This window comes from Panulirus ornatus, chromosome 59 (assembly GCF_036320965.1).
Source record: "Panulirus ornatus isolate Po-2019 chromosome 59, ASM3632096v1, whole genome shotgun sequence".
Lineage (NCBI taxonomy): Eukaryota > Metazoa > Arthropoda > Malacostraca > Decapoda > Palinuridae > Panulirus > Panulirus ornatus.
The window spans coordinates 4,069,060-4,093,982 of record NC_092282.1 but is presented as its reverse complement, the minus strand read 5'-3'; the positions used below and the strand labels follow the sequence as shown (position 1 = coordinate 4,093,982).

At 37.8% G+C, this 24,923-nt stretch overlaps 1 protein-coding gene across 2 annotated transcripts in view; it reads right to left on the bottom strand.

Moving 5' to 3' along the window:
- LOC139767274 (ATP-binding cassette sub-family D member 2-like) overlaps nucleotides 1–24,474 on the bottom strand; it is a 46,423-nt gene extending 21,949 nt beyond the window's left edge. For both annotated transcript variants that reach the window (XR_011717029.1, XM_071696459.1), the window contains exons 1-5: nucleotides 23,602–24,474; nucleotides 16,549–16,721; nucleotides 8,061–8,235; nucleotides 5,579–5,688; nucleotides 129–303 (exon numbers count right to left, since the gene is read on the bottom strand). Coding sequence is in view for 1 of the 2 variants with exons in the window: in XM_071696459.1 (XP_071552560.1) it covers nucleotides 129–303; nucleotides 5,579–5,688; nucleotides 8,061–8,235; nucleotides 16,549–16,721; nucleotides 23,602–24,346 (1,378 nt within the window). In the remaining variant the exon portion in view is untranslated. The remainder of the gene's footprint in view (nucleotides 1–128; nucleotides 304–5,578; nucleotides 5,689–8,060; nucleotides 8,236–16,548; nucleotides 16,722–23,601) is intronic.
- Nucleotides 24,475–24,923: the final 449 nt, after the last annotated feature.

The following is a 24,923-nucleotide window of genomic DNA, read 5'->3' as shown; positions in this document are numbered from 1 at the left end:
TAATACATGGCAAGGAAGTAGAGCATTATCACCCTCAGATCACTGCCAGGCTGTCATAAAGATAACGTTGAAGAAGTTTACAACAGATACAAACATCAAAACTCAACTGACAAACACAAAGCTCTAACCATTAATAACTGGCATTCCATTTAGGAAAGCAAGATTGGATGAACATTCACGATCTGGCTGCTGCTCCCCATTTGTCATGACTGAGGGTCTTTTGTACTGCCCTTTCTGTACATCCTCGAACACTTCAAGCATGTTACCCACTCGTGCAGTGTAACCAGCTAACTCTACAATTTCCTGGAATGGAAAAATTCCTAATCAGAATAAATCACTCTGACAAACTTGTGGAAACTGAGAAAGAAATCTCTTCAGCAGGTGTCATCTAAGATAGGTCTAATGCCTTTGCTTTGTTCCAGTAAAGCTTCCAGGACAATTTAGCAAGATATGAAAACCTTTTAAAACAACCCATGGGTATTCTTCAAAATAAGTAATAGCTATTATTGATAATCTAACAATGACTTATGAAAGATTGATAATACTAACACATAGTAAATTACATTAGGTTTTATACTGGCACATTCTTTGCACATGAATGGCCTCAAATGTCACCTATAAACATCCTAGAATTTAAATTTTTTCTAACACTTAAAAGGGTACATTCCTATTTTCAAAATTTCTTAATCACACAGTAGCAAACACACACTAGCAAATAAAATTCACTGGAAAAACTTCCTTATACAGGGTACGATGATTAACCCAAATATAAGGAAGTCCAAGGAAACTTTTCAATTACTGCTATTCCAATCCCAGTGTAATGGGATGGATCAGGTACATACAGCTTTTATAACATAACTCAAACAGGTCCTAGTGCAACTCCAGTGTGTCAAAGTGGAACATGGGCTTCATACTTATGAGAGTTTCATTCATTTTTCAAATTGCACAGCAAGTTAATTCATTAAGTGAGACTAGTGTATCCATTCACACCAAATCCATTAACAAAATGCTTCAATGGTTTTCAATCCCTAGTTATTCCTCTAATATCTTCACTTGAAATGTCCTTTGCTTTAATCAATCCTCTCATTACATCTCTCTATCTCTTTTGTGATCTACCTCTCCTTTTATCTTTTCCTGTACTGCTATATGTATGTATGTATATATATATACATATATATGTATATATATATGTATATATATATGTGTATATATATATATATATATATATATATATATATATATATATATATATATATATATATGTATATATATATATATATATATATATATATATATATATATATATATATATATATATATATATATGTATATATATATATATATATATATATATATATATATATGTATGTAGCATTTATGGATCTGGAGAAGGCATATGATAGAGTTGATAGAGATGCTCTGTGGAAGGTATTAAGAATATATGGTGTGGGAGGCAAGTTGTTAGAAGCAGTGAAAAGTTTTTATCGAGGATGTAAGGCATGTGTACGTGTAGGAAGAGAGGAAAGTGATTGGTTCTCAGTGAATGTAGGTTTGCGGCAGGGGTGTGTGATGTCTCCATGGTTGTTTAATTTGTTTATGGATGGGGTTGTTAGGGAGGTAAATGCAAGAGTCCTGGAAAGAGGGGCAAGTATGAAGTCTGTTGGGGATGAGAGAGATTGGGAAGTGAGTCAGTTGTTGTTCGCTGATGATACAGCGCTGGTGGCTGATTCATGTGAGAAACTGCAGAAGCTGGTGACTGAGTTTGGTAAAGTGTGTGGAAGAAGAAAGTTAAGAGTAAATGTGAATAAGAGCAAGGTTATTAGGTACAGTAGGGTTGAGGGTCAAGTCAATTGGGAGGTGAGTTTGAATGGAGAAAAACTGGAGGAAGTGAAGTGTTTTAGATATCTGGGAGTGGATCTGTCAGCGGATGGAACCATGGAAGCGGAAGTGGATCATAGGGTGGGGGAGGGGGCGAAAATTTTGGGAGCCTTGAAAAATGTGTGGAAGTCGAGAACATTATCTCGGAAAGCAAAAATGGGTATGTTTGAAGGAATAGTGGTTCCAACAATGTTGTATGGTTGCGAGGCGTGGGCTATGGATAGAGTTGTGCGCAGGAGGATGGATGTGCTGGAAATGAGATGTTTGAGGACAATGTGTGGTGTGAGGTGGTTTGATCGAGTAAGTAACGTAAGGGTAAGAGAGATGTGTGGAAATAAAAAGAGCGTGGTTGAGAGAGCAGAAGAGGGTGTTTTGAAATGGTTTGGGCACATGGAGAGAATGAGTGAGGAAAGATTGACCAAGAGGATATATGTGTCGGAGGTGGAGGGAACGAGGAGAAGAGGGAGACCAAATTGGAGGTGGAAAGATGGAGTGAAAAAGATTTTGTGTGATCGGGGCCTGAACATGCAGGAGGGTGAAAGAAGGGCAAGGAATAGAGTGAATTGGAGCGATGTGGTATACAGGGGTTGACGTGCTGTCAGTGGATTGAATCAAGGCATGTGAAGCGTCTGGGGTAAACCATGGAAAGCTGTGTAGGTATGTATATTTGCGTGTGTGGACGTGTGTATGTACGTGTGTATGGGGGTTGGGCCATTTCTTTCGTCTGTTTCCTCGCGCTACCTCGCAAACGCGGGAGACAGCGACAAAGTATAAAAAAAAAAAAAAAAAAAAAAAAAAAAAATATATATATATATATATATATATTTTTCTTTCAAACTATTCGCCATTTCCCGCATTAGCGAGGTAGCGTTAAGAACAGAGGACTGAGCCTTTGAGGGACTACCCTCACCTGGCCCAATTCTCTGTTCCTTCTTTTGGAAAATTAAAAAAAAAACGAGAGGGGAGGATTTCCAGCCCCCCGCTCCCTCCCCTTTTAGTCGCCTTCTACGACACGCAGGGAATACGTGGGAAGTATTCTTGCTCCCCTATCCCCAGGGATATATATACATATATTTTTTTTATTATTATTATTTTGCTTTGTCGCTGTCTCCCGCGTTTGCGAGGTAGCGCAAGGAAACAGATGAAAGAAATGGCCCAACCCACCCCCATACACATGTATATACATACATGTCCACACACGCAAATATACATACCTATACATCTCAATGTACACATATATATACACACACAGACACATACATATATACCCATGCACACAATTCACACTGTCTGCCTATATTCATTCCCATCGCCACCTCGCCACACATGGAATACCATCCCCCTCCCCCCTCATGTGTGCGAGGTAGCGCTTAGGAAAAGACAACAAAGGCCCCATTCGTTCACACTCAGTCTCTAGCTGTCATACAATAATGCCCGAAACCACAGCTCCCTTTCCACATCCAGGCCCCACAAAACTTTCCATGGTTTACCCCAGACGCTTCACATGCCCTGGTTCAATCCACTGACAGCACGTCGACCCCGGTATACCACATCGTTCCAATTCACTCTACTCCTTGCATGCCTTTCACCCTCCTGTATGTTCAGGCCCCAATCGCTCAAAATCTTTTTCACTTCATCCTTCCACCTCCAACTTGGTCTCCCGCTTCCCCTCATTCCCTCCACTTCTGACATATATATATCAATCATCTACCATACATTCTATATCACCATACCTATCTAAATGACTTTCATCCATTTGCAACACTAAACTTTTTTTTCAAATATCTGAACTAATCCATACTTTCCTGTTATTCATCATGCAAACTGATCATACAGTATGATCCCCCTTCCCTTTCAAAAATAGTATCTTACCTTCTACTTGCATTCACTTTCAGCATCCTCCTCTTACATACATTAATGAACTTGCCCAGTATTTTGTCCAAGTTTTCCTTTATGTAGCTAACAATACAGTCTCATCTACATAAAACACATGTGACAGCTTCCATCCACAAAAAAACACTGTCAACCCCAATACAGTTTCAAAGGCAATACATGGATAAGGTTTCTTGTAGATACAAGCATATGATACTCTCAGTGAGAAACAATCGTACATTTGGTCACTGAGACCAGTGTTCCTAAATGTGTGAGCACCAGCAAACCACCTCAGCCTATCCTGAGTGAATGGTGTTCTTTCTTTACTCTTCTGATGGCCATTTCATTATGGGTATTTCACTCCTGAGCCACAAGATGGTTGGCTTTTACCTTTCTAAGGAGGAAAAAGCCTAAATTCTCACCTGGAAGCAAGAAAATATGGGTACAAGTGAGATTTTCAGATGCATGATAAGGAAACAGCTTCCTCATCATTGCCCTGCCTTATTTAAGAGCTCAAGACCCTATGAACCTAAAAGTTGGACTCAGAATACTTCAGAAACCTTGTCAAATCCATGCTCTGACATCATCAAATAGTAATCAAGGCCAAAGGCGAAATGACAAAATACTAAGTTGTAAGTGTGACATCCCTTTTGAAAATGTATGGGGTAGGTGGACAAGGCTTTTTGCAAACACTGTAACACCATAATCATCCCACCTCACACAATTCCCCATCCCTATAAACATCAAATAACCGTGATGACATCAAACAACCATGATGCACTCTGGCATTTACTTAAACCAATCACTCATATCAACATTTACTCTTACAGCGTGGTGAAATGAAAATTTAAGGACAGCAATGGAGAAAAAAGTTTGGAAGTAAAACATAAACCCTGAAGAGAAGAGTTAAAGAGGTTAGTACATATCAAATTTAAGAAATAAAATTAACATAAGTAACATCAGTAAAACTCAGTGACAATGAAAAGCCATTCTGGAAGGAGATAAATAAAAGCAGAGAGGTAATGTGTTGGTAGTCAAAGTATATTCAACATGTCTGAGAAAATGCTGGCAATAAAGAATGAAATTTATATGTGATGGAGAGACTGTTTTGAAGAAGTGACTAGAGATGACAATAAATGACACAGATTTGTTGATACATATAGATATGAGGTAAGGTGAGAGAGAAATAGGTATATGAGAAAGAAAGACATAGTAAAGGAGAAAGTAAAAACTAAAATAAAATTAGAAAAGTGAAGCTGTTAGAAGTACAATATATATGGAGTCGTCTGTGAGATGGAGGTGAAATATCAGCGGAATGAATCTGGAAAGTGTGTAAGGACGCACAAAAAAGTGATCAGGTACCTGTCTGGTGAATTAGCAAATGAAAAAATTTTAATCCACTGTGTAAGGAAAGGAAGAAAAAGCAAATGTAAGAAACATAGAGAAATAAGTCTTCTCAGCATAATTAGCAACATGAACAGTATGATAAAGATTGATTGAGTTAAAAGGAAAGAAAACCCCTTATTGGCAGAGAACAAAGTGGGTTCAAGAGGGAAGAGGGTGTACAGATCAGATTATTGCACTCAAGAAAGTACCAGAAAAACTTTACAGAAAAAAAGCATGTACATAGGAAGACTAATATTCCACGGAAGAACATATTTACAAAAAACAAAAGGGAAATGTACAAGTATGGGTTAATATATGGTGTGCTAATGAATTTGTGAGGGATGGTTCAGTGGGCCAAACCAATATATGAAATCAAGACTCAAAACCTGTAATATTTAGTCACTAGCACAATCAAATCATGCACAGCTACATAACAACATACTTTATATGATGTCAGGAGACGTTCAACAGCATCAGCTCCAGAGATCAGCATATTCTTAGCTGTTGTAAAGTACTGTGTCCGCTCCGAAACTCCTCCATCAGCCTCACCACCTGTTGATGACTTCATATGTGATTGCAAACAAAATGTGTACACAAGTATTAAGTAACAGCAGCCATGACTGTATGTTCAATCTTGGTAATTCTATGAAATGACAGTTGCTGCAAACAATAACTCAACTGTCATATATCACACTGATAAAAATCATATGCACTTCTAAGTTAAACTGTGGCAACTGTCGTCTATACCAGCATACTTCTGTAAGCTGAACAAAGTACTGAAATTTCTTAGTCATAAAAGAGTATCCCAAAGAGAAGATATAACAAGAGTAGAGGATTTTGATGTGGTTTGTGATTTGTCCACTGAAAGAGGTCGTACTGTTGTGCAGTGGGTGGAAGAGAACAGAATAATAGATGTTAAACACATAATGATACAAACATGATGATGTAATATTGACCGAAAGTAAGGACAGCAATTAGGAAACTTCTACTTCATTTTGTTTCTTGTAAAACTCATATTACCTCTGTAAAATGGCTGAAAACCAAGAGTGAATAATGGGTTGAAGAAGAGAAGCAATCTATATATGCTTATGTGTCAATTCATAAAATATATCTTCCAGTTGGAAAGCAGAGAAGAATAAAAAAAAAATCAAATACAAAAATTAAATGAGTACCAAATCATGCAAAGAAGGAAGCTACTGTATTTGTATGTTTAGAGGCATCATCATGTAGAATGTTAAGAGAAAAAACTGGTTGATAAAACCTATGACAGAACAGTTAAGGTCAAAGAGTGAATAGTAGACCAAGGGAGATGCTGAACAGATTCAGGGAACAAGATATTAAGTTATAAGAGTTATAAGTAAAAGTATGAGATTGACTAAAGATAAAATGTGGATGAAACTGAAGAAGGAAAGAGGGATGTATAACTCAAAAATGAATCATCTTGTGCAAAGTACATGAGCCTGGGCAAATATTTATGTTCTGGTTCATTGTTCATTTCAATATGTGAGAGAATTATGGTTACCTATGTACATGTTCATGACAAAAGAAAAGTGCAGTGGGCTACATGATATATGACACTGACCACTTAAGAGTTTTGCAAAGGGCAAATATAACAAACAATGGCCAGAAGTAATCACCAAGGGTAAAATGTAATGATTAACAAGAGGGGCTATCCATAATTTGCAACATTTCACTCTGTTTACAAAACAGAATGAAACATAATTTAACCTAACTTACCTTCCTGCCTGGAAACTCATTCTGTGGTTCTCCTGCATCACTCAGAAGGATAGTCATGTCCACAATGTGAGACCACAGGTCAACATGTGTGGTGATATCATGTATGAATTTGTATGGAGAGTCTACAGCAAAACTGAGAAGAGTGTTTAGTGTCTTCAGTATGAAGACAGCAACTCAGGCATGAGGAGTCTTCTTATATCTATAATGGTGAAGAAATTGGCTGTGACCAGAATACTGTAAAAGTCTGAGGGATTTAGCTTTAAATGTGTTAGTAAGTGGTGGAGAAGAGTTTAAGACTGGACTGGGGGGCAGCTGTTTAGTGCTTGTCAAATCATCAAAGTGTGAATATATGTTTTGTTAATACATTTGCTGTGAAAAAGCAATTTTGGTTTTGTTATGAATGTACTGAATGTCTGTTCTTTATGGTTTATTAGTAGTATTATGTTTGCTTTTGATAAAGTGGATGACTAGTCCAGAGAGACTGTTTAAGGTGTAGTGTACAAATTGTTTTGAGAGGACAATGAGAGATTCATTTCCTTGTCCAAAAGTATTATCAATATGTATTCTAACAGTATTTAGTTTGTTTATGGCATTTTTGTTAATGTTTATCGGAAGGGGTGTGAATGTTACACACGTGTTGTATGTCATACCTAGAATGGTTGGTGTTTTATTCAGGGTTATGGGGGTGTAAACTAAGTTCATATTTGTCAAGGTTACTAATAACTTCTATGGAGATGCAGACATTCCATTTCGGGCAAGCTAGCATTATAGCTGCTTGATGTAGTGTTACATGTTCTTTTTATAATTACTTGCATAATATCAGAGTGCTATGATGTGATTGTGAGGACATCTGTATAAAAAAAGCCTAATTGTAGCTTGCTCAAGATGAGCATAGGTCATGTTGGAAGAAATAGCTGAAGTTAATTACAAAAAGAATTACTCCTTAGGAAGACAAGTGCAGAGCAGTATGATTCTTATTTACTACATATGCATCATTATATACTGCATTAAAGTAAATCAGGCTCACAATTGAAAAGTTAAAGAAAGGAAGTTACAGAGGATGCTGTAATTTGAGAAAGATGATAGTAATATGAATACAAAAAGGATAACAAAGCCAAAATGGAAGTGCAATGTTAAAAATACATTACATGGCACATATCAATATATTGAGAAGTTTGCATACTCACTTTCATTTATGGTGGATGTAAGGAGTGGAATGGACACCATAACCATGCCAGCACCTGACCATACATATTTCATGAGGAACTGTTCAAGCATGATGTACCACAACCGCTTGTTGAAGATTACTCCCATGTGATTCACCAATGACTGATATGCTTGTTGTAGAATGGCAAGCTCCACCTGCAGTACAAAAAAGAAAGTCAATCTCGTATTTATCTTTATCTTCTACCTGTAAATATAATGGCAACATCTTCAGAGTTTCAGTTAATCTGTAGCCTTGAACAGAATTTCTACTCACATGCATACCATAAAAGAAAAAAAAAGAGATTTTCATCTGACATCCATCTGGAAAAGTACATGATAAAGGTTGACAGGAATACCTTGAGTAAGGTGCTACAAACATATAGTGTATTAAAAAAGCTAACAAATGCAGAGGAGCTTTTACTGAATAAAGAATGAGTGGGAGGAAGGGAGGAGGATGAGGGGTTCCCAGTGACGGTGGATCTTTGTCAAAGGTATGAGATGACACCAAGGTTACTTAATCTGTCAATGGATGGGGTGGTGAAGTGGGTTAATGGAAAGGTCTTTCAGAGAAGGGTAGGTCTACAGTATGCTGGGGGTGAGGGGGGCCTGGGAGGCCTGTCAGTTCCTGTTTGTTGATGACACAGTTCTTGTCACAGACTTGAGTAAGAACTGCAGAAGCTGGCTTCTGAGTTTGGGATAATGAGTTAAAGGAGGAAGTTGAGAGTTGATGTAATTAAAAGCAGAGTTATATGGTTTAGTAGGGAGGTAAGACAGATATGAATGGGAAGAACATGGCAAACATGGAGTGCTTTCAGTACCTGGGAGTGGATATGGTAGGAAATGGAAGCTATCAGTAAACTATAGGGCGGGTGAGGGGGCAAAGGTCTTGAGCGTATCGAGGAATATGTAATGGTAAAGACAGGCATGTTTGATGGTATAGTTGTCCTAACAGTGCTGAATGAATGCAAATCTTGTGGCATAAATGTAAAAGAATGGAAAAGGGTGGTGATCAAAATGAATTGCCTGAGGACAATACATGGTATGAGGAGGGTTGATCATGTAAGGAATAACACAATGTAACAGAAAAGTGAGGAAGTAAGTGGAGTATGACTGACAGAGCTGAACAGTGTGCTGAAACAGTCTGGACATATGGAGAGAATGAGTGAAGAGAGACTGACTTAGAGAATGTATGTGTTCGATGTGGAGGCAGCAACAGGGAAGGGGAAACCAAGAAGATAGAAGGATGGAGTGAAAGAGGCTTTGATTATCAGGGCCAAAGCAAGCAGGAAGGTGAGAGGCATGCATGGGATAGAGATAGCTGGAGCAATGTGGTACGCAGGGAATGATGTGCAGTCAGGGGATAAGAAGTGGTTCAAGGAAACCACTAAAGTCTGTGGGGCTTGGATACAGATAGGGGGCCCTGGTTTCAGTGCATTATACATAACATCTAGAGAGTAAATGTGAACAAATTAGGCATTCTTTGTCTGTTCCTGGCACAACCTTGCTAACATGGGAAACAATGAACAAGTATGGAGAAAATCTCATGTTATAATCATCCTTCGATAATAGCTTTAATGGGGACAATTCTTGAACAAGATTTTTCAATTAAACTACAGACTGAAACAGTACAAGAATACAAAATACCCTCGTAAGAGATGAATGCACTCATATATGGGTGCCTGAAAGTATGTTACCCAGAAAAGTATATATAAACAATACACGAAAATGGGTAGTAATAAGTGACTGCACCAGGCAATGATGATTAAATTTTATTACAGTAATAATTCCGAAACCCAGATCATTCTATAATCTGGACAATTTATCGAATTCTGGGTGTCTAAGCAAGAAAAAATAAAGCTTTTTCAAGTCCTGTAATATTTGTCCACTGTGCAGCTTATCTATCATAAAACTGAGTGCTAGATGCTTGATGCATATAAACATGCCTTTCAATAGCCAGCGGAATTCTTGTGATCCTCTGCTGTTTTAGTTCATCCATGTGCTTCCTTGTGTCTATGTATCTCAATTTTTTTCTGAATAGTTACTCGATATTCATGGTACAGTAGTAAACTTGTCATCTAATCTATGATAACAAGACAATGTAGAGTAAGAGTGCAGTTTATTATAGTGTCTTTTCTTTTGTTGTTAACTTACCATTTTCATGTCATGTATGGCATCCATGTCTATGCACCAGCAAAGAGGATACTCAGGAAAAATGTGCGTCCCTGTAAAAGTTGCATCAGTAATTACAGGTACAGTATGGCAGTAGTTTAAGGGGAACACGAATCTAACATATGAATACTGTATCACTGATTTTGTTTTGGAATGATATTGTGCTGTCTGTAGAAAATAATGTGGCAGGTTATGTATATTCTGTCTGACAAGTAGGGTCTGGATAACCAGGACTAGAGCATTTACAGAATACGCCAAGTAAATACTTTATGGATACGATGATTATCTATAGGTCAAAATAAAACCGTGCATGACTGAGGTACCTTTCCGATTTAAAGCCAATTTTGAAAAAGAACAATCAATTCTTCCCAAAAGTACACGTAAAATTTTATTCCTTGAATCAGAATTCATCCTAATCCCATCTCCCTTGCAAACCAATTAATCCAGGTTTGGGAATATGCAACATACTTGGGTCATAGTCCTTATCTTGGTGAAGCACTGTACTACAAAACATAAGAAGACAACATAAAAAACAGGTCTGTCTACAGTGCAAAATCCCAATTTAGAATGTTGTGCATATGTAATGATTGAATAACTTTTACCGCAATACACCAAGATAAGCATTACTCTGACATTACCTTACTACATCTTTACCAAAAAACCATTATCATACACAACATCTTAACTGCACTGGGTAGATTGAATGTAAACACCTTTTGTGGGATCCAGTTTTGTTGACACTGGTAGACTGAATGTAAACACCTTTTGTGCGATCCAGTTTTGTTGAAGTGATATTCCTAAGCCATGGAAACCCACTATTCTGAATACCCTTTAGATGAATCAATGCAAACAATTGCTGCAACTTAGTTGTTGACCATGGAAAGGCAGACTAAGATCTGGAGATTGAAAAACTTTGCTGCTAAAGGAAAATCAAAGCCACTGACCCTCCTGATAAAACAGTACTGCTTGACCTCTTAGCTGAGGAGCAAAACATCTGTGCCAAAAGGATAGCCCAAACTTCAAGGTCTGAAGTATGTTGCTAATAACACTTTTGACCATAAAAAGCTGGCAGCTCTCTCACTAATCCACACATGAAGTGTTCATAATCAAACATGGAGATGGAATCTAATGATGCACATAAACATCTATCATCACTGTGAATGCAGAGAACTTCATGAAAGCTAGTTGAATATCAATTTGGTTATAATCATCCAATTAATGCAAACATATCTTGCACTACCTCGCAAACGCGGGAGACAGCGGCAAAAAAAAAGAAAAAAAAAAAAGAAAAAAAAAATATTTTCTAGGAGTTGTGGGCAAGGGCACAACAACTCAATTTTGAACCCTGGAACTACCAAGAATCTGTTGATATGTGAATAGTTTCTCAGGGCTTTGTTCTCTTCCTCTATTCATAGCAAAATAAGATGAGAAATCAACTTCAGAGCTTCAGAATAATTTTTCTAAAATACTCCAACTTCTAATTCATAAACAGGAAATTTGTTTCTATAAAAATCATATATATATATATATATATATATATATATATATATATATATATATATATATATTTTTTTTTGCTTTGTCGCTGTCTTCCGCGTTTGCGAGGTAGCGCAAGGAAACAGACGAAAGAAATGGCCCAACCCACCCCCATACACATGCCTTGATTCAATCCACTGACAGCACGTCAACCCCGGTATACCACATCGCTCCAATTCACTCTATTCTTTGCCCTCCTTTCACCCTCCTGCATGTTCAGGCCCCGATCACACAAAATCTTTTTCACTCCATCTTTCCACCTCCAATTTGGTCTCCCTCTTCTCCTCGTTCCCTCCACCTCCGACACATATATCCTCTTGGTCAATCTTTCCTCACTCATTCTCTCCATGTGACCAAACCATTTCAAAACACCCTCTTCTGCTCTCTCAACCACGCTCTTTTTATTTCCACACATCTCTCTTACCCTTACGTTACTTACTCGATCAAACCACCTCACACCACACATTGTCCTCAAACATCTCATTTCCAGCACATCCATCCTCCTGCACACAACTCTATCCATAGTCCACGCCTCGCAACCATACAACATTGTTGGAAGCACTATTCCTTCAAACATACCCATTTTTGCTTTCCGAGATAATGTTCTCGACTTCTACACATTCTTCAGGGCTCCCAGAATTTTCGCCCCCTCCCCCACCCTATGATCCACTTCTGCTTCCGTGGTTCCATCTGCTGCCAGATCCACTCCCAGATATCTAAAACACTTCACTTCCTCCAATTTTTCTCCATTCAAACTCACCTCCCAATTGAATTGACCCTCAACCCTACTGTACCTAATAACCTTGCTCTTGTTCACATTTACTCTTAACTTTCTTCTTTCACACACTTTACCAAACTCAGTCACCAGCTTCTGCAGTTTCTCACATGAATCAGCCACCAGCGCTGTATCATCAGCAAACAACAACTGACTCACTTCCCAAGCTCTCTCATCCCTAACAGACTTCATACTTGCCCCTCTTTCCAAAACTCTTGCATTCACCTCCCTAACAACCCCATCCATAAACAAATTAAACAACCATGGAGACATCACACACCCCTGCCGCAAACCTACATTCACTGAGAACCAATCACTTTCCTCTCTTCCTACACGTACACATGCCTTACATCCTCGATAAAAACTTTTATATATATATATATATATATATATATATATATATATATATATATATATATATATATATATATATATATATATATAGAACGATGTGGTATATCGGGGTTGACGTGCTGTCAATGGATTGAAACAGGGCATGTGAAGAGTCTGGGGTAAACCATGGAAAGTTTTGCATGGCCTGGATGTGGAAAGGGAGCTGTGGTTTCGGTGCATTATACATGACAGCTAGAGACTGCGTGTGAACAACTGTGGCCTTTGTTGTCTTTTCCTAGTGCTCGCATGTGGGGGGAGGGGGTTGTCATTTCATGTGTGGCTTGGTGGTGACGGGAATGAATAAAGGCAGCAAGTATGAATTATGTACATGTGTATATATGTATATGTCAGTGTATGTATATATATATGTATATGTTGAAATGTATAGGTATGTATATGTGCATGTGTGGACATGTATATACATGTGTATTTGGGTGGGTTGGGCTATTCTTTTGTCTGTTTCCTTGCGATACCTCGCCAACATGGGAGACAGAGACAATGTATAATATATATATATATATATATATATATATATATATATATATATACATATATACTAGGCATTTGGACGATTTTTGCTGGGAAATAACGCAAATAAGTGGGAGATGTATAAAAGAGGCAGGAGGTCAAGAGAAAGGTGCAAGAGGTGAAAAAGAGAGCAAATGAGAGTTGAGGTGAGAGAGTATCATTAAATTTTAGGGAGAATAAAAAGATGTTTTGGAAGGAGGTAAATAAAGTGCGTAAGGCAAGGGAGCAAATGGGAACGTCAGTGAATGGGGCTAATGGGGAGGTGATAACAAGTAGTGGTGATGTGAGAAGGTGGAGTGAGCATTTTGAAGGTTTGTTGAATGTGTTTGATGATAGAGTGGCAGATATAGGGTGTTTTGGTCGAGGTGGTGTGCAAAGTGAGAGGATTAGGGAAAATTATTTGGTAAACAGAGAAGAGGTAGTAAAAGCTTTGCGGAAGATGAAAGCCGGCAAGGCTGCGGGTTTGGATGGTATTGCAGTGGAATTTACAAAAAAAAAGGGGGTGACTGTATTGTTGACTGGTTGGTAAGGTTATCTAATGTATGTATGATTCATGGTGAGGTGCCTGAGGATTGGCGGAATGCTTGCATAGTGCCATTGTACAAAGGCAAAGGGGACAAAGGTGAGTGCTCAAATCACAGAGGTGTAAGTTTGTTGAGTATTCCTGGGAAATTATATGGGAGGGTATTGATTGAGAGGGTGAAGGCATGTACAGAGCATCAGATTGGGGAAGAGCAGTGTGGTTTCAGAAGTGGTAGAGGATGTGTGGATCAGGTGTTTGCTTTGAGGAATGTAGGAGAGAAATACTTAGAAAAGCAAATGGATTTGTATGTAGCATTTATGGATCTGGAGAAGGCATATGATAGAGTTGATAGAGATGCTCTGTGGAAGGTATTAAGAATATATGGTGTGGGAGGCAAGTTGTTAGAAGCAGTGAAAAGTTTTTATCAAGGATGTAAGGCATGTGTACGTGTAGGAGGAGAGGAAAGTCATTGGTTCTCAGTGAACGTAGGTTTGCAGCAGGGGTGTGTGATGTCTCCATGGTTGTTTAATTTGTTTATGGATGGGGTTGTTAGGGAGGTGACTGCAAGAGTTTTGGAAAGAGGGGCAAGTATGCAGTCTGTTGTGGATGAGAGAGCTTGGGAAGTGAGTCAGTTGTTGTTCGCTGATGATACAGCGCTGGTGGCTGATTCATGTGAGAAACTGCAGAAGCTGGTGACTGAGTTTGGTAAAGTGTGTGAAAGAAGAAAGTTGAGAGTAAATGTGAATAAGAGCAAGGTTATTTAGTACAGTATGGTTGAGGGTCAAGTCAATTGGGAGGTAAGTTTGAATGGAGAAAAACTGAATTGAAGTGAAGTGTTTTAGATATCTGGGAGTAGATTTGGCAGTGGATGGAACCATGGAAGCGGAAGTGAATCATAGGGTGGGGGAGTGGGTGAAAATTCTGGGAGCCTTAAAGAATGTGTGGAAGTCGAGAACATTATCTCGGAAAGCAAAAATGGGTATGTTTGAAGGAACAGTGGTTCCAAGAATGTTGTATTGTTGCGAGGCGTGGGCTATGGATAGAGTTGTGCGGAGGAGGATGGATGTGCTGGAAATGAGATGTTTGAGGACAATATGTGGTGTGAGGTGGTTTGATTGAGTAAGTAATAATAGGGTAAGAGAGATGTGTGGTAATAAAAAGAGTGTGGTTGAGAGAGCAGAAGAGGGTGTTTTGAAATGGTTTGGTCACATGAAATAATGAGTGAGGAAAGATTGACAAAGAGGATATATGTGTCAGAGGTGGAGGGAACGAGAAGTGGGAGACCAAATTGGATGTGGAAAGATGAAGTGAAAAAGATTTTGAGTGATTGGGGCCTGAACATGCAGAAGGGTGAAAGGCGTGCAAGGATTAGAGTGAACTGTAACGATGTGGTATACCGGGATCGATGTGCTGTCAATGGATTGAACCAGGGCATGTGAAGCGTCTGGGGTAAACCATGGAAAGTTCTGGGGGGCCTGGATGTGGAAAGGGAGCTGTGGTTTCGGTGCATTATTACATGACAGCTAGAGACTGAGTGTGAACGAATGGGGCCTTTGTTGTCTTTTCCTAGCGCTATAAGTCCATGGGGAAAATGAAACATGATAAGTTCCCAAGCGCACTTTCATGTAATAATCACATCATCAGGGGAGACACGAGAGAGAAATATAACAGTCAGTTGATATACAACGCAGAGAAGTGTAGCTAAGACGCCATTTGGTAAACATGATTGTCCAGGTTTACCTAAAATTGCCACTTTTCATCACATAGTTTAATAAAAGTAAAGCACATTGTCTTTTACCTTGATCTTCCATAAAAGTTACAAAAGTTAATCAGTAAGTTTTATGAGTCAATGTTACCGAACATAGAGTTTTTTGGCAAGACCACTAGAGTAATAGTGCAAGTAAAGAGCTGGGTTGGAGAGGGATGGCAGAATTAACAATAAAGGGTATGGTAAGGTATCTCAACAGAATAAATACAATTGTGACAGAAATGGTAGACTAATCATTGTAATAAACACAAAAGAAGGAGAATAATAAAAGATAATGACAACACAGAAGAAACAGCCATGAGAAAAAAAACAAGATCTAGGCATCTTCAGGATAGGAGGAATTACTAACATTCAAGAAGAAAGTAGGCTGGAATGTTTATAGCACAATAAGTGATAATACATAATATACACTGTCTGGATGAATGACACGGTAACTGAAAATAGAACAAATACTAATATAATATGAATGGTAAGATAACTACAAAAAAATTGAGATTACTGGGAAGGGAGTTCAAGGATAAGTGATCCTATAGGACAAAGAGAGTAAGCGTGAGTATTGGTGGTATAAAATATCTAACGTAAATCACTGGATAGAAAGAACAGAACTGCTGGCAACAGACAAAAAAAAGTTAGGGTGAAAATGGTAGAGCAATATTCAACATCAAACAATCATAACTGGAATGAGAATGGTAGAATAGTTAATATATAGCATGTAATGAAGCTTAAGTTATGATAGAGTGATAGAATTAATAATATGAATTACAAAGCATGGGTTACCTTATGTCCTCCATAGAAAGCAATTTCCTCAGCATTGGTGATGATGCGAGAATGGATAGCTCGCAAGTACCCTTTCCGGTGGGCCTCCTCTGCTACAAGTGACCCAAATTTTGGAGACACCTTACGTAGAATACGGCCAGTGATTAGAACAACCAAAGTACCCAGTGCTGGACCTGGAGGGAAAAACAGAAAATCACAAACATACAATTGCTCAAAATTCCTGCTATTCTTATGAGGTACTTCAGAAGATCTTATATGAATTAAAAACACCATTACTCTAGCATCTCCCTATCTGTAACTATATGAGAATTTATACTAGTCATTCCTAATTTCTTAATCTTACTTTCTTTTCATATACATTTTTTGCTTCTCCATATCAATAACATTTACTCCCTTCTAAATTACACTATTCCTACTATCCATGAATGTCATTATAAAACTGCCTTTTATACAGCTGAAAGATGAGTTGTGAATCTAATGAAGAGAGCCAATTCTGCCCTTCTAAGATATGCAACCACTCTCTGAAAAATTAACAATGCTGCAAATCCTTTTATCTTTACATTCCTTGTACCTGTACATGTTATTAATATCGTTTGTACAATAGCTACTATTATTCCTGATCTATGTCAATGCCTTGCCTTAAAGACTACACTAATACTTGAATATATACACCTCTTCCTTTCCTTAGCCCACCTTGTTTCTCACCAAGATTCTCAAATTCTTTTAACATGACCAATCACTACACTACTAAGGAAACTTATTTCTCAACAGCTCACTGTCACATTCATTCCCCTTTCCTTAAAATAGTAAAATAGTTACTGCTTTCAACCAATCATCAGACACCTGATCCTTCCTCCATTCCTTATAAGACACTTTCAGATCCAATCCACAGCGTTATCAACCTCCATTCTTCATCACACTCACCACTATGTCCCCTCCCCACCCTCTGCTTTTCGATTTTGGGGGGCTTTATTGTTCTTTTTTTCTTCCTCCTTTGTAATCTTTCTCTCTCTAATTCTATCACAAAAGCAAACATATATAAATAATCCCGTGCAAGCACAGGTAATAGGGAAACGAGCACACACAGTTTATCATGTTTCAGGGATTGGCCTTAGTAAAACATAATATTGGGCATTCACTATATGTTTGGGAAGGTGGTGGACTTACACTCAACGAATGTCTGACCATTTGGGAGTCGGTATGTCTTTCAACTTCGTGAGCCCATTGTCTCTGTCATCTGAAATCACTTAACCACATCTATGTCGTCTGTGTTGTACGCTATCTCCAATGAGTTCATAAAACAAATATCGATACAATAAGTACACTCCATTACCTATCATATTCAAATACCATAAAAGTAATTTCCAGTAACAGATAACAGCATGTCCAATTCATAAAAAAAACTTAAACAATATTCTCTAAATGTTGTGTTACTGCAGCACAATCAACATGACAACAAATCCCAATATTCATAGTCTAATCTGTAAATTAGTTACTCACTTATCTATCATCTTACAGGGGTCGAGGGTCGAAGGTGATTCACAATCTGTTTAGGTGTCTCCAGGGGATGACAGCAAGTAAAACTAAATACGTACTGGAGAAATGCACTGTGAATTGGTGTCACTACATTCGAGGACCATGACATATTCTTTACTATATCATGAGCGTTATTATTTGTAATCTTAAATGCTACAACAACTGAATAATTAAGGCGTAAAATTGCAACTCCTCCAAATATTCTAAACTATTTGATGTAATCCGCCTCCCTTGTTTAATGGGAACACCAGATAAATATACGATTACTTATGGGTATCATGTCTACTATTCTTCCTTTAAACTTAAGCCTGAAGTGACTTTTTGTCGTTAACCTACTTAAGTAAGTAACCAGTGGCCGTCAGCAGTCTTTCAGGTTAAGCCTTATCTCACTTCTATAAAAGCAAGGTGCACTTCAATACGGCGGAGCAACCTAAGCAGATTATTCCCTGTTAACGGCAGTTAATATGGCTGAGTGGTGCTCACCAAAGTCGGGAAGTTATATATATATATATATATATATATATATATATATATATATATATATATATATATATATATACATATATATATATATATTCCCTGGGGATAGGGGAGAAAGAATACTTCCCACGTATTCCCTGCGTGTCGTAGAAGGCGACTAAAAGGGAAGGGAACGGGGGGCTGGAAATCCTCCCCTCTCTCTTTTTTTTTTTTCCCCAAAGGAAGAACAGAGAAGGGGGCTGGATGAGGATGTTTCCTCAGAGGCCCAGTCCTCTGTTCTTAACGCTACCTCGCTGACGCGGGAAATGGCGAACAGTATGAAAGAGAAAAGAAATATATAGTATGAAAGAAAAGAAGAAAGATATATATATATATATATATATATATATATATATATATATATAGATAGATAGATAGATAGATAGATATACTGATATCTAGCGAGTTGGTCTTTTTCTCTTTAAGCCTTGAAATCCTCGAACCTCAATGAATAAGTTCTTAATCTTATCTCAACACTTGAAAGGATCCGACTAATGACATTCGCTTAGTATATAAAGTCCGTTTGTATGATGGGTAACTGACATGGGCGTCGCCGAGTTAATCTTTCAGTATGTGTAAGCGAAAGTGAAAACTTTACTAATTATACTACCATGTATGTCTGTCTGCTGCACCTAATTCTCCTGCCAAACGACACATCTAAAGACAAAGCAATTTCAACAAAATTCACCCTAGAAATTTGAAAGTGTGCTATTTTCAAACATATAATACCGAAAAAAGCAATCAAAACAAAATACTGCGTGAAAGCCATCTGTTACGGCTACTAAATGGACTATTTTCTGGCTGATGCTGCCAAAATACAAGACAAAAAAGAACAAAATCGGGTGGACACTAATTGAGAGTCAGCCGTCCACATCCTCTACCGTCATTTACCATTGGTGGCTGTGCTCTTGCTAGCAGTTACCAAGCTAACAGGAGGGGTACAGATAGAACATTGCAAAATATGATGTACATACTGAGACAACCTTATGATACAATAAAAACAGTCAACCTTAAGCTGTGATGAGACTGTGAATGTTAATAATACACTTATCAAAAAGTTACCAAACAATGCTCATGAAATAAGGCTCCAGAGATGTCTCTCTCTCTCTAACACTGTATAAAGGAAAGGAAGTAGTTTCGATATAATTTGTCACTATACGAACATCTGCTCTCCATGCATTGTAGATTCTCAAGGCCGAAAGCTATGGGAAGTAATTCACTTTGAAATTCTCAAGGACTAATATGAAAATATTACTTTCTACGATTACATAAAAGATGTGATAAACAGTAGGTATAAGTCTAATACTGTAAAAAGGAAGTAGTTTCGTGATAATATGTCACTATACGAACATCTGCTCTCCATGTACTGTAGATTCTTAAGGCCAAAAGCTATGGGAAGTAATTCACTTCGAAAGTCTTAAGGACTAATATGGAAATATCACTTAATACGATTACATAAAAGATGTGATAAGCACTGCCACCACACAAAGAACTTCAACGAAATTTTTATTCATATATATATATATATATATATATATATATATATATATATATATATATATATATATATATATATATCACTTGACTGATAACCACGAGAAAAAATAATTTGATTTTATATTGTATTATCCCGTGTATGGCTAAACGACACTGCACTCGGACTCACTATGTTGTGTTCTTCCCTGAGGTTATCAGCAAATACTAGGTCACGTGCATCACTGTGACCTACTGCAATATATACTCCAAAGGATAAAAGAGAAAGTATACTGCCCACGTTTCCCCTGCGTATCGTAGAGGCGAATAGGAAATCCTCTCCTTATGTACTACTTTCGAGCAGAAGGAACAGATGGAGCCATACGGGATTTTTTTTTTTTCATTTTTTCTTTAAGGCTGTCATCCGTTTTCGAAGCATCCTTGCCCAGACGGGAAAGAGCAAACGAGTGAATATATATATATATATATATATATATATATATATATATATATATATATATATATATATATATATATATTATCCCTGGGATAGGGGATTAAGAATACTTCCCACGTATTCCCTGCGTGTCGTAAAAGGCGACTAAAAGGGGAGGGAGCGGGGGGGCTGGAAATCCTCCCCTCTCTCTTTTTTTTTTTTAATTTTCCAAAAGAAGGAACAGAGGGGGCCAGGTGAGGATATTCCAAAAAAGGCCCAGCCTCTGTTCCTAACGCTACCTCGCTAACGCGGGAAATGGCGAATAGTTTAAAGAAGGAAAAAAAAAAAAAAAAAAATATATATATATATATATATATATATATATATATATATATATATATATATATATATATATTTTCTCGCAAAATTGTGCGTCTTTGTGCGGAGAGCACAGGGCACTGATAGCGCCTTGACAAGTACGGCAGTCCCCGTCTGCTGATCTTGCTCTTGTGAAAGAGCGCGGAGAATTGCCGCTCTCTAACCCTTCCAAATCATTTCACTGACTAAGTGAGGCTGTTTGAAACAAAAGAGATTAATGAGTGGCCTGTGTATTCCTGCACAACCTAACCAGGATGCACATGAACCATCCCATACAAGAGGCTGGTAAAGAGGCAAAATTTTCAGGCAGACAAAACCTTCTATGTGGAGGGGAACTGAAGACAAACATCAACCATGCCTTTTTTAATGAACTGGAGCAAAAACCATTAGCATGCCATTTGCTCCATCTTAGGACCAGTTATTCTTGATCTATTCATGTGACTTACCAGATTTTCATATGAATTTGTTTGAGGATGATGCTACAGTCATGAGAGAAATAAGGGATGACAGGGATTGCACCAACTTGCAAAAGAGTTTTAATACACTTAGGAGTTGGTCAGACAAATGGCTGATGTAGTTTAACCCAAGTAAATGCAAAGTACTGAAGACAGGATAGTGAAAGGTCTAGATATGACTATAATATGGAAGGGAAAACAAAGCATGAATTTGTGAGCTTGAAGGACTTCCAGGTTGACATAGTACCCAACCTATGACCAGAAAACCAAACTGAGGAAACTGTTAAGGAAACAAAGTCTGCTGCTTAACAGCAAAACTGTATTTGAATACATGGATAAAGAAATGTTTAATAATCATCTAGCTTATATCGGACCTAAAATGAAATATGCATCTTTAGTTTCATTACTGCATTCAGAAAGCATAAAGATCTAACAGAGAAGGTCCATAGAAGGGGAAAAAATAATAAAAATGATACCTGAAACAAACCAGCTGACTTACAGGAAGTATTCATGAGCGTATTAATGCCTTTAAGAATGTCATCACTGGTTTCACCTTTCTCGTCTTCATGGTCCACAAGATCCAGCCTACCATCTTTAAGGAAGAGGCACCTGTTTCTTTGTTAATTACTTTGAAAGACCTCATAGTAATGATATGTAATATCCTTACCTTCAACAAATAAAACAAGGCAGCAATTGCCTCCTTCAAAAAGATGGAAGGTTGGATCTTGCCGACCTTCTAGTAAGGAAAAACCAATGGTGATGCTCTGCAAGGCACTGTACTCAGTGATAGAATACTGCTGTGTGCTATCATCACTTTTCAGCTAGGGCAAAACTACAAGGCTTGGAGGACTGTAAAACATTACTTATCAAGTCAAAAGATAGGATAAGTAAAAGAGAAGACATCTTGAACATCCAGGGCCCAGGACTGTTCAAAATATTGCCTGCTGCCATTAGACACACACTGAGGTATATAGAGGGAAAATTTAAGAAGGCCCTGAATAAATATGCAAAAAATATACCAAACCAGCCAAGTTGTGGTTGTTACATGAGCCTACAGGCTGCAGTATGGTTGATCAATGACCTAACTCAGCAGCTTAGATTCACCCAAAGCCATTAGGGTAAATGACCTCTTAAGTCCACTCCAGGTCAGATGCAATAAATTTGCTTACAATGGAAAGGAGAAGAATGAAGCAAGCCTTAATCACAACATTCAACATTCTCAAACTGACAGTCTCAAAAGTGAACAGTTATTCGAAATTTATGAAGAGACTAATGAGAGGGCATGATGAGAAATTTGTCATTGTAGATATGAAGATGTACTTCTATAGTAGCAGAGCTGTAGGTGAATGGAACAGCCAATGTAATGAGACTGAATGTAAACAGTATAAAAAAAGTTTAAAAATTTGTATAACAGTAAATCTGTTTAAAAGATGGAGTCTAATTATTGTAGAACAACCTCCTTGTACTGAACAAATAAATAATCACAGGTCCATCATAGAGCAACCAATGGTCACATAGTAAATGAGACAAAATGGTACGTTGAGTAAAGTACCCCAATTTCACCTCAAAGTAATCATTATAAATACTATGTCAAAAGAAGGCATTCATCATTCTGTACTTGAATGGTACTTGTAAGTCATAAAATATTAAGCTGTTCAGTCCTCCGGTTGATTAAAATGAGGAGGCACTTGTATGTCAGAAATATCAGGCAACAAAGTATATCAATTGGGCAACAGAAAATGCTCACACTGCCATATTATTTAGAAATTTTCATCTTATGGTATAAATGATCAAATGGTAAGATGAAATGCATCCCATCCCGCAATCTTAATGAACCTAAGAAAGTGAAGGCTTTAATAATTGGGAAAACTCAGGGTTAAATTTTGCATTTCTACAATAGTCCTGCCTAACTTAAAAGGAATGAGAGGAATCAAGTTAGTGACATGAAACCATTTTGTCATAGCTGCATGCATCAAGGATGTCATGAAATCGCCAAAGGTTGCATCATATGCTGCTCTCCCACGAGAACACTTGAATGTTATAAACATGTCACTGAAAGTCTTATGCTAACCACTCAGAACATTCATGTGCATTAGCCTGTCTCAACTTCCGGTGCTCTTTAATGGTATAAAACAGCGTGACATAAAAATATATCGCACAGCATTTGAAATCTGTAGGAGTATCAAGCCAAAATAATTATCAGGAGAAATTTAACTTTTAGCGACTATTTTTTTGCAATGAGATCAAGTAACTCACCTGGTAAACTGGCACCACCACGTGACCTGGCCAGGCTGGCCAGAGAGTATGTGATGAGCAGTGAATCTAACAGTGGCTTGGTGATGTGGGAGTACAGGTGGGCTATGCTGGATGTGAAGGATGTGATGTCCTCTGTGAGGCAATGGTCTGCATTCTCCAATCGCCCATCCAGGTTTGACACACGATAATAACACTGATTCTTGAAGTATAGGTTATAGGAGTAGTGTATGAGACGGGTCCGGAATGTTAGAGCAAGATGTGACTCCAAGAAACGAATCATGGAGTTCACAAAAGTTGCTGGGATGGCTATACTTATCCATTTGGTCATCATAACGGCAAACTTTGCCACATTTTTTCGCACAATATATTTAACAACTCTTCCTTCCAACTGTGCCACATAGATGGATAGAAAGGTGCGAGCAATGAGGGTTACAGTGTGGAGGTAGAGTAAAACGGCTGACTTTGACCACAAACCTGGGATTATAATCCTTAATAGTCTCTTTAACTGGACGAAGAAATCTTTATTGACGGTAGGTCCTTTCTTTCTGTATGAAGCTTCATCCTTCAAAATCTCTAGCTCCCTTTTGGCAACCTGTCTCTTGTACAGCTCTCTGACTTTTGGATATATAATTCTATAAATATATAAAGCAACAACTATAGACATTCCACTACGCGTTACTGTCGATTCCCTTACATTCAGCATTCGAGCTGTGTCTCTGATTAGTTTTGAAGCTGCGTTCGTCATTTTCCCAAACGTTTATCACACTCAGTTGTTAACTAGAGTTACGAAATGTGCAATAAAAGCGTGTATATTAATAAATAAGGTGAAAGTAAGGAGAAGACAGCAGAGTAGGATACAAAGTACCCTCACCATTGCTAGTAAACAACTGAACTGCAGACGACAAGTGTTTTGCTTTTGTTCTTCGAAAGGCTACATTTAGTGGACTTTACCGCATATTTTGTTAGGTTTTCCATTTTACCTACAAAGTTAATTTTCGATGAAGAATCTTATATGATAACATATTTTTCTTTCTTTTAATAATTTACAAAAAAAGTGACACCATTTTTTTTATTTGGTTTATGGATATTCGTACAGAATTAAAGAGTTGAATTCCTAATGTTCAGGTTAAAGAGACATTGCTCGAATCACAAAGGAAACATCTAATTCGAATTTGCCCGGAAATCCTAAGCGGCTTTCTTAGTCTGTAGACAGGATGTTGGCAGACCAACGGAAAAGTTGATAAAACGAAAGTTAGAGAGGTAACTTTAGGCGCATGACAACAGCGAAACTATATTTCGGGAGCGCCAGTAGAATTTAACGA